Here is a 17,910-nt window from a genome sequence, read left to right as displayed (position 1 = left end):
GGGTGCAGGCAATAAACACAGCACAGGAATTGTAATGTTTAGAGCCGCTATCGTTTCTACGATTGCATGATACGTGAGTCCCGTTCACAGTGTGCTGCCTCTTACGATACGTCGTACTTCACTACACAGCCACGGTGGTGGGTAAAGCAGTCCCCTTTCGATAAGTCAGAGGAATACAACGTTCCCATTAGAAGTTATGAAATACTGGCCTGTTCTACAATCGCAGCATGGAGATGGGATCCTATGTGCCATTGTATATTCAAAGGCAATTCAGTAGTATGTCTTAAATTAAGATTGTATGTCTATTTCTGTTCCTCTGATTACTGGGCCATCTATGGCGAATCGAAGAAAATGCTTCAGACATAACGTAAGTAGATTTAGCCATAGACTAGTAATCTGCAATACAAACGGTTATTCACATTGTAGATTTCAACGTTGACCCCAACCACCACCCACCACCACATAAGCGCGCGGGGTGGGGTAGCGCACCGAGTGGAATATTGTTAGATGAACATCATATATATATATATATATATATATATATATATATATATATATATATATATACTTCTGAGAACCAGTTATGCGAGAGTTAAATTGTGGTGTTACTTCTGGATTCCCGTTTCTAACGGAACATTTGGAAACGGATCTCAACATTTCTGCTTTTGCTTTGCTACCCTCAATTCGAGTTTCTATATCACCCATTAGAGTCTGGGTACCTATATATATATATATATATTGGCTATGACTTTAGATCGGCTGACGTTGGCCCTTCTTCAGTTGCCTATCGCGATGCATAAATGCCACACAATGGTAATTTTTTCCAGTTGCGTTAATTCTGCAGTTTGCTCGCACTGAAATTTTAAAAGTACTGCAGAATGAGGTAATAATGGCAGAGCATTGGAGAGAAGTGGCGTACAAAGTGAGATGAGATCAGCGGGCAAGTTGGAGACGTCCTGTGGAGTGTCCGGCCCTCTTAAGGAAATCGGATTGGGGCGAGAGCCATCCCCCAGGGCGCCGGCGATACACGCTGTACTGTATATAAGCAGAGGGCCCGACAGCCAGGAGGTACAGTGCCACCAGCACCACTCTGCTAGTCTCCACTCTCTCTTCACACAGGTAAGTAACTCTGTTCCGCTACTTTTGACCGGCCAGCGGGTATCTGACATTTCTACACAGTACATCACGCAGGAGGCATGTCAAGTTCTTTCACGTTCCGTACAGATCATTCAAAACAACTACACTTATTCTGGAACCATGTACAGTTTTCTGATTGGTTGAACGAGAACGCATCCCTCTGGTTCTTTCAGCTTACTTCCTAAAACTTCTTCTCAGTCAATCGCTCCATTCATTCTAGACGTAACAATGAGACTGTGCGGACGATATAGTACCCTCAGTGTTTTACGAACGCTTAATTCATTCATCTGAGCGTCAATACTAACAGACTGAATGCAGTTATAACCGTGTTCAGTTTTCTGATTTCCTTAGATCTCTTCCGTTAATACAATCTGGTGAGAGCCTCAAATTCCCGACTAACTCTCAAGAACTTTTCATCGAACGAGTAGCCAGTGTTGTTGAGACACTGGAACTGTTCTTCGAAATCAGAGGGTTTTTTGACACCAACATATTTGCATAAAATGACTGATTCCAACTGTGACCAACTAATACTGTAGTCACAAGAAACTACTTTTTTTCGTTTCGTGAAGTGCGTTTTTTTGCGTTTCTGAATATTTGAGTCCTGTTGTTGACCTCTGAATCATTTGACGTCTTACCAGTATTTCAATGAAAATTAATGTAGTTTTCCTCAGACAGTACTTACATCATCTGCATACAGTCTTTAGTTTTCTGGATCACTTCTGCCACTTTTCTTGTAGAAGGGTGTGACCTGTACTTTCTTTAAACTAGTGTGTATAGTCTTTTGGCCGAGGCATCTGCAAGATATAATGATTAAAAAGGGACTAATTCATCCGAAAATTCCATAGGGAATCTTACTTGGATTCCACACTGCCCTATAGATTTTATCACATATTCGTGAATTCAGATACTTCTGAGGACCAGTTATGCGAGAATTAAATTGTGGTCTTACTTCTGGATTCCCCTTTCTAACGGAACATTTGGAAACGGAGCTCAACATTTCTACTTTTGCTTTGCTACCCTCAATTCAAGTTTCTATATCACTCATTAGAGTCTGGGTACCAACTGTGGTGCGCTGGCACGCTTCACACATGACTAGACTTTCTTTGGATTTTGTTAGAGGTCTTTGGATAAGATACTGCTACATTACTTACTGCTGTTTCCACAGCCAAAAGCTCTGAGTTTAACATTTGTCGATCTGTAGCCCTATGCTTTTTTATATACCTGTGTGCAGTAGTCGCCATTACTTTATACGTAGTGGTCACAAACGGTCTGAAAAACTTGTAAGGGTGTTGCAGGTGAGGTTGTGTTGAGAAATAGCTGTGAAGAAAAACATACGCTGCATTACACCGTTTCCGAGTTTATTAGAATTCAAGTTAGCCAATCAGATCGCACCCCACGCAAATTCAAGTAGCCTACTGGATACAACTACTGTTAAATGTTCTCATAGCGTAGACGATAGCGCACGAGACTGCTGAGCCTTTGGCTCGGATTCGATCCTTACTGGCGTCCCATGTCCAACTTGTATATCGCTCTCTTTTTCGGTTTTAGGAAGCCAGCGAGGAACACGTTTACGTTAAATGTATTCACTATTTCGAATATGGGCACTTTTTTTCCAGTTGCTGCTTTTGTTTAATGACCCACCGTCTGATTGCTTATGGTAGGTGTGTGACTGGTTCTCGGCCGCTGTGACTGGGTTCGTGGTCCGAGGCAGCAGTGCAATACTCTCCCGGCACCCGACTCCACTCCCACTGCGGCCCGTGTCCCGCCACGTACAGGCGCCCTTTTTCCCTTTTTTTCTGCAGCTCTTTGAAAACTTTTCAAATAATACAAATTATAGATATACAAACACAAATTCATTGCCATGGAACAAATGATAACAATTATAAAATGCAAATAGAAATTCAACACCATTAAACAATGAAGAAGAAATTCTATTAACTACGAGAAGGAAAGATGGATAGAGGAAGAGGAAGAGGAAAGAAAGGAAATGAGAAAGGGTGTCCCATCACCGATTTGAAGCGGCGGTGAGGGTCTGGGAAGGACTTCGTGACGGCCGCTTCCAATTTCTATTCGTATCCTTGATTTTGTTACTTCTCCGGAAAAACTACATGTAACTACAACTCTAACTTACTAATCTATTTACAGGACTACAACTTGAACCACTTCCACTGGACAGCAATCCGGTTGTTAGCTCCTCCCATCTGCTCAAACGACTCAGCCTGTCCAGTGGTTTTCCCCTATCTACTCCCGTATCTGTCAGGTTGGGCTCTGTACAGAGGAACCACAATTAAGATCCTTCTGGCCTGGCTGCACGTCGCTGCTCACCAGGAGGCACAGGTCCCTCTAAGAGCTACCTTGCAATAAGCCCCTTCCTGACTGCTGACCTGGTGGCATTGGACCAGTTGATTTTTTGTAAGACAGCTAGATGCGTTCATATTATATCGTCTCTAGTAGTGTTTACGCTACAGTCCGATGAGAAGTGTTGAGATGCAGCCTCATCACCGTTCAGCATGTGAATTTACTGTCGTGGTTGCATATAGTCTTGCCTTCTGTGCTGTCTTGTCATAAAGTATTCTGTATGTATGGTTTTGGAGATACTGTCAGTTAGTTTATTAATGGTTGGCCATTGTTCATCGTTGTAAATCATGTCTTTGATTGTTCAGTGTTTGATGTATCTATGTGTAGTGTGTGCCTCATGTTTGTGTTCTGTCCGCAGAAAAAAACGTGTGTTCAGGAGAACCTTCTTCCCCACATGTGCACCTATGTGTCTGCCACAGACTCACTCGATTCAAGTGCGTGGGATAAGGGCCGTGTCCCGTTGGGAAGCGTACCATACCGCGGCTGGGATCGATATGACGAAGTTTTACTCTTTCCCTTATGTTGGGGAAGAAGCTATATAGTCTCTGGCCCTTATCACTATTGTCCCTCTCACCCTGCTGGGTATCCAATCACCACATCATTAGTTGGCGTATTGTTTGTACTGGTACATCAGTGATCTTCCAAATCTGGTATTGTCTCCTCATCTTTAGCCAGTACGTCGCCGCTCTGTATCTTATGGACAACCATTATCTGTAGAATGGAATGACGACAATGAAAATCTGTGCCAGACTGGGACTTGAACATGGATTTTCTGCTTATCGCGAGCGGCCGCCATACAATTTGGCTACCCGAGCACGACTCACGACGAGACCCGAACTTCCACATTACGTCAACCATGCGTTTACAGTCCGTACTCGCACATCCTGTATGTACATACCGTACAGGGGAGACAAATTACTTGAAACTCGCTCGCCCGGTTTCAACAGATAAATATGATACTGCACTGCCTGTGTTATTCTGAAATACGATGCAACATTCCTTTGGACATACATGAATCTGTTTTTCCCAATTACAATGCAATGTTCCTTCGGTGTCGTAATTCCGAATAACACAGGAACTGCAATAGCGTATTTATACCTTTCCAGTCTGTCGAGGACCTTCAAGAGGGTATTTCATATTTTATATCACTCTCCTATGCTAGATGACGGAATAAACCGAAACACGATGATCGCATAACATGTAATCACCTAAGTCACAGCAACTCGGTCATGCAACGAATCATCAGTTTGTATTTCACAGGAAACCGATTAAAAATGAAAAAGAAGATAACTCTCAGAAAAAAGGGACTAGGAATAGTTTATTACTATACGCAACACCATATAACGATATGCTCTTAAGCTATTATGAAGTGCTCCAGAGCAGGATAAAAGTACTGTGCTAGAAAATAGAGCTTTCAACTTAGATTCTATAAACTGTTTTTCATCACTTACAGAATAGTGCACCTTACTTTGCACTGTATGAAAAATTAAGTCATAATGAACAAAGTAAACCAGCTTTCTCCTTTCAGTGGATTTTCCTGTGGAGAGTCTTCACGTAGGGAAGATAGCAGCGCTAAATTCCTGTTTAAGATCCGGATGCATATATTTCCAGGAAAGATTTTCGTGTTTGTTCAGTCCTAAGAAATTGAAACCTTCGACAGTGGTTTAGGTGGAAACATTGATACAATCCAATTTCGTTATCGGAGAGCTCCCCTTCAGAAACAGAACACAGTGTTTCAATGCCTTTAAGGGACTGTTCTCTACAAGTCAAGAGCTGTGTTAATTTCATTGTTGTTGCCTAACCTCTTAGCCTTACATTCGACGTGTCTCACAGTAACTCTTGCCTCACCTGCACATGCTATGCTTTCAATCTTTCGCTACCTTTACAGTCAGACATTAAGTAAGGTAAGTAAGAGAAGCGGCGGTCCTAGCACTGAGCCGTGTTGCAGAGATGGCCGCCCGCCGCTGCTGTCCCCTGGCGACGCTGCTGGCAGTGCTGTTGGTGACGTCATGCCTCGCACCGCCCGCGGACGCCAACGCGGTCAGCCTGTGCATCCGCAACTGCGCGCAGTGCAAGAAGATGTACGGCCCCTACTTCGAGGGGCAGCTGTGTGCCGATGCGTGCCTCAAGTTCAACGGCAAGATGATGCCCGACTGCGAGGACGCCGCCTCCATCGCGCCCTTCCTCAACAAGCTGGAGTAGCCTCCGCAACGGCCTCTGTCTCAATAAAGTCTTTCTTCTAAGCTGAAGCTCGCCTTCTTCTTTATCCCCATCAATTACTTCCACTCCCTTGTCAGCTAACCGCAGAAGTCTTAGCAATGAAGAGACCTGCACCACCTGTGTCATAACTTCTGCTGTTCACCTGGAGATCTTATCAAAATATTTTTCAAAAGAGGTATGGGCTAATGCCATCTTCCTCTTACAGAATGATGGAACTGACTCACTAGGGAGTAGAGGGGCGACTTTGGATCTAAAGTGGTAGTCAATGCAATAAACAACGTGTCTGTCCTAAGACTTGTCAGGTACTCTTTTCTCTGTTGTTTCCGCAGATATTTGGTGTTTCGTTTCCGGATTGTGTAGCTGGAGTCAGCCCAAGCAAATGGAGCTCATCATGTCTTTCATGTGACGGTCAGTGGCGAAGGAAAACCTCAGTTTGTTTCTCGTTACACACAAAATTATTATTAAAATAGAAATTTACATACTCATTTGATAGACAGGAACCATTTTAGTCTAATGTGGTATTTCTTGTATCGATATGTATTAACAGGGGCAGTAGAAATACAATAATGAACAGTACTCCAACAGAGACAGGACTGCCCTCGCTCACGCTGTCTGCTACCACCAAGAATGCAGCGACACAGAGTTGCTATTGGATTGCAGTCTATTCTTCGTGTTTTACTGCCTCTGTTAATACACATCGATAAAGCAAGTATTGGACTGCACTAATGTGGTTCAAATGGTTCTAAGCACTATTGGAATTAACATCGGAGGTCACCAGTGCCCTAGACTTAGAACCAATTAAACCTAACTAACCTAAGACATCACACACATCCATGCCCGAGGTAGGATTCGAACCTGCGGCCGTAGCAGCAGCGCGGTTCCGGACTGAAGCGCCTAGAACCGCTCGGCCACAAGGTCTGGCGACTAATCTGGGACCGCTCTATCGAATGGGCAACTTGCCTCTGCAATTCATTTTCTTTGTAATGGGAAACAAACCAACATTGGGCACCACATAAAAGACGTTTGAGCACTCTTTGTTTGGACTGATGCCAGCTATACAATGCGAAAACGAAATGGCAAATATCTCCTGAAACACAGGAAAAAACGCGCCTGATGACTCTTAGGAGAGCCACACTGTAAAAAGAAGTCGTTGAGGAAAAGATCATTTTCGGTTCCAGAGAAATGTAGGAACATGCGAGGGCTTCTACAACTTTACGATTTATTCTAGCAGATAGGATGAAGAAAGGCAAACATTCATTTATACCATTTCCAGACACAGATATAAATTTGATATTGTTAACTGGAATACAGTCTCTGAAAGTCTGAAGGTAACAAGGATGAAGTACACACAGGAAAATGGTGTTTACAACTCGTACAGAAATCAGATAGCTGTTATAAGAGTCAAAGTACTGGATAGGGAAGCAGTAGTTGAGAAGGGAGTGAGACAGGGTTGTATCCTGTCCCCAAAGATATTCCATCTGTACCTTGAAGAAGCAGCAAAGTAAAACAGTGAGATATTTTTGAAAGGGAATTAAAGTCCAGGGGACGAAATAAAATCTTCGAAGTTTTGCGATGACATTATAATTGATTAGCTGTCTGACGTTAAGTCTAGGTCTTCACCCAAAAAGCAATAGAACAAGAGCTAATCACAATGTCACTAAGTGGCCTGTACTCAAAAGTATCTGAATCCTTTATCAATAATGCGCTGTTGCTCCACTGTACTTAAGCAATTTGCTCTCAATCCCAGGTCTGCACTCTGTGGTGAGAGGATTATGGTGTGGATATCGAGGAAATGCGTCTTTCACTGCCAACTGTACTCCTCTACTTTAAAATGTTCGACTGAACACGCATTTTATGCAAGTCTCAGCCTGTCCCTACATTTATGCATTCCTACCTAGTCGGTGATTGCTAAAAGTATTGATTATTATAGGACTTGTCGAGATGGTGAAATACGAAATTACATACATTGGAACGCAGCAACCCTGACTGCTATTGCTTGTGGTATAATGGTAAAAATAATATGTTCATCCTGCTTTACTACAGCACTTCTGTGTCGTATATGTTTGGAATCAATGAAATTTTGTTAAAGCTGTATGCATGGTTAGAAATTATGTTCATGCTTGATTGGATGGTTTGCATTATACAAATCGCCAGATTATAGAGCGTTGTTGAACACCACATGGCAGCTATTCTGTTATTTGTTAGCTGACTCCACATGAAAGTACAGTGTAAATACCATTTGTTAGCATTATAAACAAATTAAAAAACACCTATTCATCCTAGTACAGGGTCAAACACATGACTACGATTAAGTATGTTCACTCGTGGGCAGGTAATGTGATATACAAATTTATTATATATTTTTACTTAGTAATTTGAGGTCATTCGCATAATACAGCCAATCCCAGCTGTCTTATCGTTATGCTCTATCACATTACTGCTGTGAGATGGTGAGAGCTGTGTATACAGCCATGTGTAAACAATGACTGAATTGGAAAGACTTCCACGTTTGAAGTATGCCATCCTCGTGAAGTGTAACCAGCGAAAAAAGTGGTGGAATAGACCAAACTGCAAATGTACAAATAATGCTAGAATTAGCTTCCTGATGTTAAAATAACACAATTAGGGCACTAATTCGCACTGTTATGTGGCAATAACACCAAAGGCATAGGACTCGCCCACAAATTTGCCAGCTGAGCTACCCAGATAGATAAGAAAAAATAAATAAATCGGAATACTGGAATAATGTACAACTTAGACTCATATACGCAACAGCACCACGTCTTAGCACACACCTGCAAATTAACATAGAGAAAGACTGTAGAGAATGAGGAATTTCGCTAGGTGCTACGTCCTCCTTCTCTCTCTCTTTCTCTCTTTCTTTCTCTCTCTCTCTCTCTCTCTCTCTCTCAACTCAACAGCTTCACCGCTCTCACACAGAGACATCACCATAGCCTTGACAAGGAATGTCAGATAGCACATATGGCTGGCACATGTCTTGCCGCAGTGGGTTCTCATTCCAATTTAGCGATACGTAAATCACATAAACTATGACTACCAGGGCACTAACATAACAGCTAAATCTATTGCTCGAATTGAAAAGTCTTCGGTACACACCCAAAGTGCAGAATAGTAGTTTTCAGTATGGTCCTCTGATTGCGCTGCATCACAATTCACATAAACTACGAAGAATTTGCGACACGTTAGCAGAATTAGCTAGACTTTGTCTGATTGTTGTTCTGAGACATGTATATTTAAACACAGGACTGCTTTACCACCTTACAGTAAATAAAGAAAATACGCTTCTGGCAACATCCCATCCACCCCCTAAGCCGAGTAGTCAGTGCGACAGGTCCTCATGTGTGAGACGCGGGTTGTATTGCCGGTACTACCAGAGTGGGATTACAATTTAGGGTGAGGGGAAATCCATGATACACGATCAAGTCAAATTAATGTGTCCACCACCTATGTTCGGCGTCGATATGCAAGCAATAACCACTCTCAGACGACTGATGGCAGCACTAGCAGTCGAGGGAATATAAAACATGGCAGAACCTGGAAGACTGTGCAGTCGTTGTCGTAATGCGTAAACAGAACGACTTATCTGACGTCCAAAAGAGCGTGATCACTGGCTTTTAGGCCAAGAGAGAAGCGTTACTGAAACGGCTGAGTTTTGCAAACTGTTCACGTGCTGTTGTGATTAGAGTATACGAGGCATGGCAAAATGGCGCTATCCATATTGGGCAGCAAGACAACTGTGGTACACCTTGGGCCAAAGACGACAGTGGTGAGCGACGGCTGCAGAGATACATTTGGACGAATAGACACAGCTGAACACCCATATGAACCAAGGGGCCATCAACAGTGTCTTCTCAGCGACGTTGCTACATATGGGCCTCTACATCATGCACCTGGTTTATGCATATACAGGGTGTTTCACTAAATGTGTTTGCCTCTGTAAGTTACGAAGTAATAGGCGACGGAAATATTTATTGCTGTAGGTCACCATACGAAACAGTACACTATCTGCGGAGCTATGAACATAGTTTATTGTGTAATTATCCAAAGAGTTACAGCAAAAAGATACAATTTTTAAATGGAACAGTAGTTGTTTCTATCATGCACTGGAGTCAGTAACTCCGCCGGCCGCGGTGGTCTAGCGGTTATAGGCGCGCAGTCCGGAACCGCGCGACTGCTACGGTCGCATGTTCGAATCCTGCCTCGGGCATGGATGTGTGTGATATCCTTAGGTTAGTTAGGTTTAAGTAGTTCTAAGTTCTAGGGGACTGATGACCACAGATGTTAAGTCCCATAGTGCTCAGAGCCATTTGAACCATTTTTTTGAATCAGTAACTCCGGCTGTGCATACATCAATCCTATCACTTTTAGTTTGAGAGCTACAACCCTTCAAAGTTTCAGGGGCAGATACCACACGCTGCACATAATTAATGGCTGTTTGGTCGGTGATGGTTGTTCTGGTGGTGAGACGTTGGTTTAAATGAGATATTAAAATGTGTTTCCATGTTCCTGAATGCAAAATGCAATGCGCCTTCTAAAGGATCTGCGGAATAGATGCAACATGCGTCCTCAATGCGCCGTTTTAGATCATCTGGGGATGTGGGCTCAGTGACATAAACACGATCCTGAGATATGCCCAGAAGAAGAAATCTAATGGTGTTAAATCGGGCGACCTTGCTGGCCATGAATGAGGACCATGGCGCCCCAACCACCTTCCTGCAAACCTTTTGTTTAGTTCTTCCACAACAGCACGCGCAGAATGGGCTGGGTGTCCATCGTGCTGCATCCACATATGGACTCTCGTGTGTAGACACACATGTTGAAGGAGACAATCCAAACTGTAGACTATAAACGCGCGATATCACTTACCTGTCAGTGTACCTGGGAAGTAGTGTGGACAGATGATTTCATCCCCAAGGATTCCACAACATACATTAATAGACCACCTACGTTGACGGTCGACAGGTCGTACCCACTGACGATTGTCTGCGGCCCAGTAGTGCACGTTATGGCGATTCACTGCACCATAATTTGTGAACGTGGACTCATCAGAGAACATAACACCTTGTAAAGACTCGAGCATTAAATTACGCATGGCCCACTCACAGAATGCAACTCTCGCACGGAAATCGTTCCCATGCAGCTCCTGGGTCAGTGAAAGGGGGTACGGGTGAAACCTGTGGCCGTGTACACAGATGTGAGACTGACACCAGCGACTGCAGCAACGGCTCGTAAGCTGACACGAGGATCGTGGTGTACTGCAGCTAAAACAAACACCTCCGTCTCCTCACTTCTTGCAGTTCTTCGTCTATTACTGCGTCGCATTACCAAGCTGTCTGTTTCCCGAAGTCGTTGCTCGGCACGTAAGAACGTAATGGGTGCCAAAGCTCTTCGCCTAGGATATCTCATGGCGTACGCCATGGCAGCTTCAGTGGCATCGTGTCGGCACTCGCCGAGCATCAGCAACTCGTTGTTCGTGTGTGCCATCATCATCCAATGTCAGTTACTGTGGTATTTTGAGCCACGTTTGTTTGTGTGGCTCGAACCATCCTTATCTATCCCGTGAGATTTAAAAAAAAAAATAAAAAACACTAATCAGCTACTGAAGCATCTTTTTCTATTGTGGGTTGCAGGGGTTCCGACCCCTGGGGAGGAGGGTGGGTTTTCATTCATGGCTGTGTGCGCCGCCATATTGGCGGGTGACCTTGAACGGGACTTAGCCACAGAACGGGGCCGCCGCGCTTGAGTTTTAACTAAGCGCGATTCGCTGCGAAAAATATTTTCCGGTCCGCCATGACAGTTTATCAGCGCGCTACTTCCTGCCGCGCCCATTCTTATCACTACTCACATCCTGTAGTCAAGCAGCAGCACGCTCATTTGACTCGAGGCAGCCGCACGAAGCACACAGCCATGCCGTACCGGAGGAGAAGATATACAAGAAGATCAAGAATGCCTGTGTATAAGACTGTTGATACGTTTAGTAGTACACCTAATAATGTTGCACAAGAAGAACTACTCTCAGGTCCAATTACTTTTGTAGGAGCCAAGATTAATTTTTCATGTACTACAACAAAAGTTGTTACTGGTAATGGTTGGCTAACTATTGCCATTGTAAGAGCTAGTGATAAGCCATTAGAGGGTTTGGAGGCTTATTATGACAGAGACATTGTTGCTTATCGTACCTTCTCTATTGGAGTTAAGGGCCGTGTGCGGCAACAGTCGGCAGTCTAACAGCACATCGGAAAAGCTTCTCGCTCCGTGACACCGGCGACGTTACAACTCGGCCGCACCACATTTAGAATGCGCATTGCGTTATGCGCAGCGCGTGTGGTATCTGCCCCTGAAACTTTGAAGGGTTGTAGCTCCCAAACTAAAAGTGATAGGAATGTAATTTAAACTGATGTATACACAGCTGGTGTTACTGATTCCAGTGCACGACAGAAAAAACTATTGCTCCATTTAAAAAATTGTATCTTTTTGCTGTAACTCTTTGGATAATAACACAATAAACTATGTTCATAGCTCCGCAGACAGTGTAACGTTTCTTATAGTGACCTACCGCAATAAATATTTCCGTCGCCTATTACTTCGTAACTTAAAGAAGGAAACACATTTAGTGAAACACCCTGTATGCTGAGTGCTGTTCAGCGGTAACGAATTCTGGAATTCCGAAAATGCACGTTCATTGAATGGTGACAGGTGATCTTTCTAGGTAAATCAGCTTTTATCCTCCATCGGACAGATGGCCGTTGGCGTGTACAGCGTGAGACGTCTGAAAACAAACACCATTCAACAATTACGCTCTGGGGAACGTTTTCGTGGCTCTCGCTGGGTGATGTCATCATTTTGGCACAATGGATCGACACAAGTATGCGTTTATCCTTGAGAACCGTGTCTACCACTACATGTAATCTGTTTTTCATCAGCATAATGGCATCTACCAGCAAGAACAATGCAGCATGTCACAGTGTCCGCAGTGTATGGTGTGGTTCAAAGAGCACCAAGAACAGTTTACCGTTCTACCTTGGCCACCAAACTCCCCGGATTAAAACGCAATCGAGAATCTGTGGGACCACCTCGTCCGGGTCGTTCGTGGAACGTATCCTCAACCGACAGACCTAGCTCATCTGGACAAGACGCTGAAGTCAGCTTGGCTTCACGTCCCTGCTGGTACTTCCGAGAATTTCATTGAGTCTCTCCCTGCACGCCTCGCAGCTGTCTGCACTGCAAAAGACGGTTATTCAGGTTTTCACAGGTGGTCACATTAATTTACCTGGACAATATAAGATCCAGTGATGGCGTTGCTATACTCAGTGAAAGCCCAGAAGAGTAACATGACACTCTGGATGGAACGAACAGTCCACTGAGCACATGATATGTATTGAGAACAAAGCAAAGAAAGAACAAAGTAATGAAGAGTAGCAGATATGTGATTAGCGACGAAGTTAACATGGAAGTTGTGGACCACGAAGCAGACGAAATGAAGATAATACACTAAAGTGAAAACAACATGTCATGGATGAAGCAAGGATAACATTAAAAGCAGAGTAGTACAAGCAAAAGGGGCATTCCCGGCCAAAGAAGCGTAGCAGTATAAAACAACAGCGTTCATTTGGGGAAGAAATTTGTGAGAATGTACGTTTGGAATACAGCGTTGTTTGAAACTGAAACATCGATTGTGAGGAACCCAGAAATAAGAGATTCGTAGCATCTGAGATATGGTGTTACGAATGATGTAGGTGGACAGAAAACCGAAGAAATGAGGAGGCTTCTCTGCAGAATCGGGGAGTGGAGGAACACATGGAAAGACGAAGGGACAGGGTGATAGAGGGCGTGTGCTTCGTCCAAAGTATAGCTTCTGCGGTACCTGAGGATGCTGTGAAGGGTGAAAACTATAGAGCAAGACAAAGATTGAAATGTATAGAATTAATAATTGAAGACATTTATTTCAAGTGGAAAATGACCGCAGGAAAACCAGTCAGAAGACTGGTGACACCCACCACCCCCATGCTCTGTAAAAAATAAAAATAATAATAATAATAATAATAATGTTCCTGCACAGCGTCTCAGACATTTATAGCAGTTAATTTATTTATTTATTTAGCGTATGGCTCATAACATCACAGTAAAAATTACAGAAACAACACGATTAAAAAAATCACATATGTATAAACAGAGCAATAAATAACAGTTTGTATATAAGGAAACCGCCAATTGTAAATTTACACTCACAGAAGAGCAATCACAAGCAGACGTCCAGCTTAGATAATAAATAGTCGATTGCCTCTTGGGTCGCGATTAGGAAATCCTGTGGGGCACCCTCGTATGCCCTTAGTGGGCATTCCTGCACGATGTGTTTGACCGTCTGTCTCTCAGCGCCACAGTCGCAAGCGGCCGAAGGAAGTTTACCCCATCTGTGTAAGGAGTCGGCGCATCTCACACAGTTGGTTCTGATGCGATTAAGAGTTGACCAAACTTTGCGAGGGCAATCAAATCCTTTTGGTTTACTAAAGATGCATGGCATACTGTGGCAGTTTACTGCTGTTCTGCTCTCCCATTCCTCTTTCCATCGGTCATTTGTTTTAAAGTTGGTTTGGTGCAGAGCCTGTGCGGTCTTTAGTGGAGGATGCCTAGACCGGAGTCGGTTTCCTTGGATGTCGTGAGTAGTGGATAAAAGGCAAACATGAGAAAAAACGTGAGACTTTGGATCAGAGGTAGAGCTAGTTGCAGCTACGACTCGTCTTCCGTTTCCTGGCGTATTAGGAAAGTAGATTTGTTACGCCATCTTTCGCAATTCGTAATGAAAGCATTGTTCCAATAGTTCTGTTCGTTTCACATCGCTGTGTACGCCTATGTAAGCAGAAAGAATGACACAATAAAGGCCAGTTTATTAAATCCTGGCGTTTCTTACCTTGAAGTTAAATCATTTAGTAGGTGTACCTCAAGTAAGGTTGAGTGGCAAGCACGTGTGCAGCCCGTAAATGTTGCTTTTATCCAAATGATTATCGATTTCTGGGGTTTCGCATCTTTAGAAAAAACCTTACTCTATATAAGGGAGGAAACAGGTGAACTGATACTTTTGGACGACATTTCTGCAAATGCAATACGTAATTACGCATGTGGTCGGAATGATGGTTTTGAAAAATAGTGCTACCGCTTTTCTCGTTGATGCCCTTATCACGGCTCTACATGGCGTTGCGCTCGAGATATTCCTCGAAACAGTGATCCAATGCCCCACAAAGCAAATGTTTTATATTCATCCACTGAGCTACCTTCTGGCATACAAAATTCTGTAAAAAACAACCAGCAAACTCCCATTTCTCAGATATCTGTTTACATCACCCAATGCCCTGTTTACCTACTTCCTGGACTCCCGCTGGTAGATACTGAAATGCCTGGGCAAGCAGGACAGAGCGGATTAGGTTGTGGAAAGGGGCCAAAATAAGTTGCTGTCAGTTGCACTCAACATACAAGCTTTATTTATCAACACACAACATTACAACAAGGATGCAAAACACTCAAAACTTTAACCGACCTCTTTTGATTAACTTTAGATCGGCTGAAGGCCGCACTCAAAATCCAAGACTCAAGGCCTAAGCAAGAAATTGAAATACAAGGTTCTTCTGGAGGTTTCTTCCAAGAATATTTTCTAACTCTTCAATCTAAACAGGATGGAAGGCTTAGGAATTTAATTTTAATGGAACTTGGCTGAAGGCCGCATATTAAGCAATAAGAAGAGCTTCTATCAGAAGGCAGAAGGCCTTATCTTATAATATTTCGTGCAAAATTCGACTGAAGTCCCCATACAAAAGCATAACAATCTTATGCCTTAAGGGCAAGACAAGAACATTAATTTAAGAGATATTAAAACTCGGCTGAAGGCCGCACATCGGCAAATAATTTAACGGCTTAAGCCCTAGAAAGAAGAGTTTCAATTTTAAAAGGGAGAAGGCCGTATCTTAAAACATTTCATACAAAATTCGACTGAAGGCCCCTATAAAGAATAACAATCTCATGCCTTAAGGGCAAGACAAGAACATTAATATGAGTGGTATTAATACTCGGCTGAAGGCCACATAACAACAAAATATGTTTAACGGCTTAAGGCCTAAAAAAAAGAGTTTCAATTTAAAAGGCAGAAGGCCTTATCTTAAAACATCTCATGTAAAATTCGGCTGAAGGCCCCATACAAAAGAATAACAATCTCATGCCTTAAGGGCAAGGCAAGAACGTTAATTTAAGAGATATTGATACTCGGCTGAAAGCCCACACATAAACAAAATAACTAAAACCCAAACAGGGAAATTACTATGTAACACACGAGGAAAGGCGCTCAAAAGTTTCCAAGGGTCGGCCTGGGATTGTAACACTCACCAGTTAGGTGAGACAAGCAGCCTGTCCAACGACTTCTTAATCTGAAGGCAACCCAACCGACAGACAGCCGACCGAGTAATCAACAAAATCAGTTCCGCTCCACGCAACCAGCAAAACGACCACAAGATTTCAATACAATGACACACAGAATATTGGCGCCCACAACGACAAACAACACCTCAGCTGTCGAACTATACGTCGCGCTGGACAGCAACAATACAACAAGGAAAATACACTCCCGAAAATTACGTCAACGACCAGGGCAGGTAACCAGAATGTCAACGGCCGCAAGGCAAAACATACCGCTGGTCAACTTCAGTAACAGGGAATAAATTAAGTTAAACTCGACAGGAAGACGGCTGGAATCTTAGCCGACTTGAATACACACACGTTGTTGCTCACGGGAATGTCCAAAAAGCGACAACCAGGATCAAAGGAAGAAATGTAAACATTTGAGTCTCGATAGTAGGTTCAGTCAGGACTCAACTTTCATGCCCAATAACGGTGGGCGACGAACTTCGTAGCACTCACAAGCAGCATCTCACACTCCAACTGCACGTGCACACCGCCAGCGGTCCCGGCCAGAAAACGCACGACGGAGACTTCCTTGCTGCTCCACGCCAACCGACCTACTGGTCATGCACCGCCCAGCCGGAAACTATATCGGCCACACCAAAGATAGCACAGCAGTACTAGTATCGATACACGCTGCTGCTGCCACTCAAGGTGAGGACACTTTTTTTTTTCACTAGCTGCTTATATTTTATGACCCACCGTCTAATTTCTTATGGTGGGTCGTATGTTGCCACTTAGCCGCTGTGACTGGGTCCGGGGTCCGCAGTGACTGAAAGTAACACCACACCGGCTCCCGTCCCCACTCACACCGTTGCCCGTGTCCCGCCACGTGGAGGCGGGCTCTGTTTAGATCCATTTGATATCTTTTTTTTGTGCAGCATTAGAAAAACTTATAACTAATACAAAATCAAGTAAGATATTAATAAACAAAACGAAATTAAATATTTAGAAAGAAGGAAGGAAGAGAACTGAATAGAGAAGTTATAGGTATAATATTGCCCGTCACCTGGTTGTGGACGGCGGCCCGGGTCTTGGAATGACCCTCAAGACGCTGACCGTTGCTCACCATGCCTTTAACATCTACCATCCTAAAAACTACCTTAACTAGAAGAGATTAGGGTACGTTAGAGCTAGAAACTAAGACGAAGACCTCCATGTCCAGCCTGCTAAACTATTTACGATGTACAATAGAGAGGTAACTGATTTTGTGCTTGGCTCAAAGTTGCTAATGAAAGGGTACTCGTGGTAAAAGTAATAAGGTAATGACGCTAACGGTTTGTGTTGAGCCTACAAGGCTCCTAGTAGAGTACATCAGGCGCAAGCACCTCCCGGCCCCGCCGACAACACGACCTGAGCGGTGGTTTTCCCCGATCTACCATAGGTATCCGTCGGCTTGGGCTCAAAGGAGAGGAACCACAATTAAGATCCTTCCATCCAGGACGTGCGCCCCCTCTTACCAGGGGGGCGTAGGTCCCTTGAAGAGGTGCCCAACTTTAAGCTTCAGATGAGAAGTTCTTAGTATAGTGGAGGTTGAGGTATAGGCTGTGTAGGTTGGTTGTACAAACAGTTCACACTGAGACAATGAGACTTCAATAATACGTGGTGTGGCAGTTAGCACCTTCCGGCCCCGCCAGCAACACAGCCTGAGCGGTTGTTTTCCCCGATCTACCATAGGTATCCGTCGGGTTGGGCTCAAAAGAGAGGAACCACAATTAAGATCCTTCCATC

The 17,910-nt window shown here is 43.7% G+C and overlaps 1 protein-coding gene across 1 annotated transcript; it reads left to right on the top strand.

Annotated features, from left to right (window-relative positions):
* Positions 1-1,078: 1,078 nt before the first annotated feature.
* Positions 1,079-5,697, top strand: LOC124796398 (eclosion hormone-like). The gene is made up of 2 exons (XM_047260575.1): positions 1,079-1,119; positions 5,444-5,697. The coding sequence occupies exon 2, from the start codon at positions 5,446-5,448 to the stop codon at positions 5,695-5,697; it is 252 nt and encodes an 83-aa protein (XP_047116531.1). The 5' UTR covers positions 1,079-1,119; positions 5,444-5,445.
* The last annotated feature ends 12,213 nt before the right edge of the window (positions 5,698-17,910 follow it).

This window comes from Schistocerca piceifrons, chromosome 4 (genome assembly GCF_021461385.2).
Source record: "Schistocerca piceifrons isolate TAMUIC-IGC-003096 chromosome 4, iqSchPice1.1, whole genome shotgun sequence".
NCBI classification, from domain to species: Eukaryota; Metazoa; Arthropoda; class Insecta; order Orthoptera; family Acrididae; genus Schistocerca; species Schistocerca piceifrons.
The sequence above is the reverse complement of the archived record's forward strand: the minus strand, read 5'-3'. Positions and strand labels throughout refer to the sequence as shown.

Coding starts and splice junctions, on each gene's coding strand:
- LOC124796398 (XM_047260575.1), top strand. CDS start 5,446: ATGGCCGCCCGCCGCTGCTGTCCCCTGGCGACGCTGCTGGCAGTGCTG.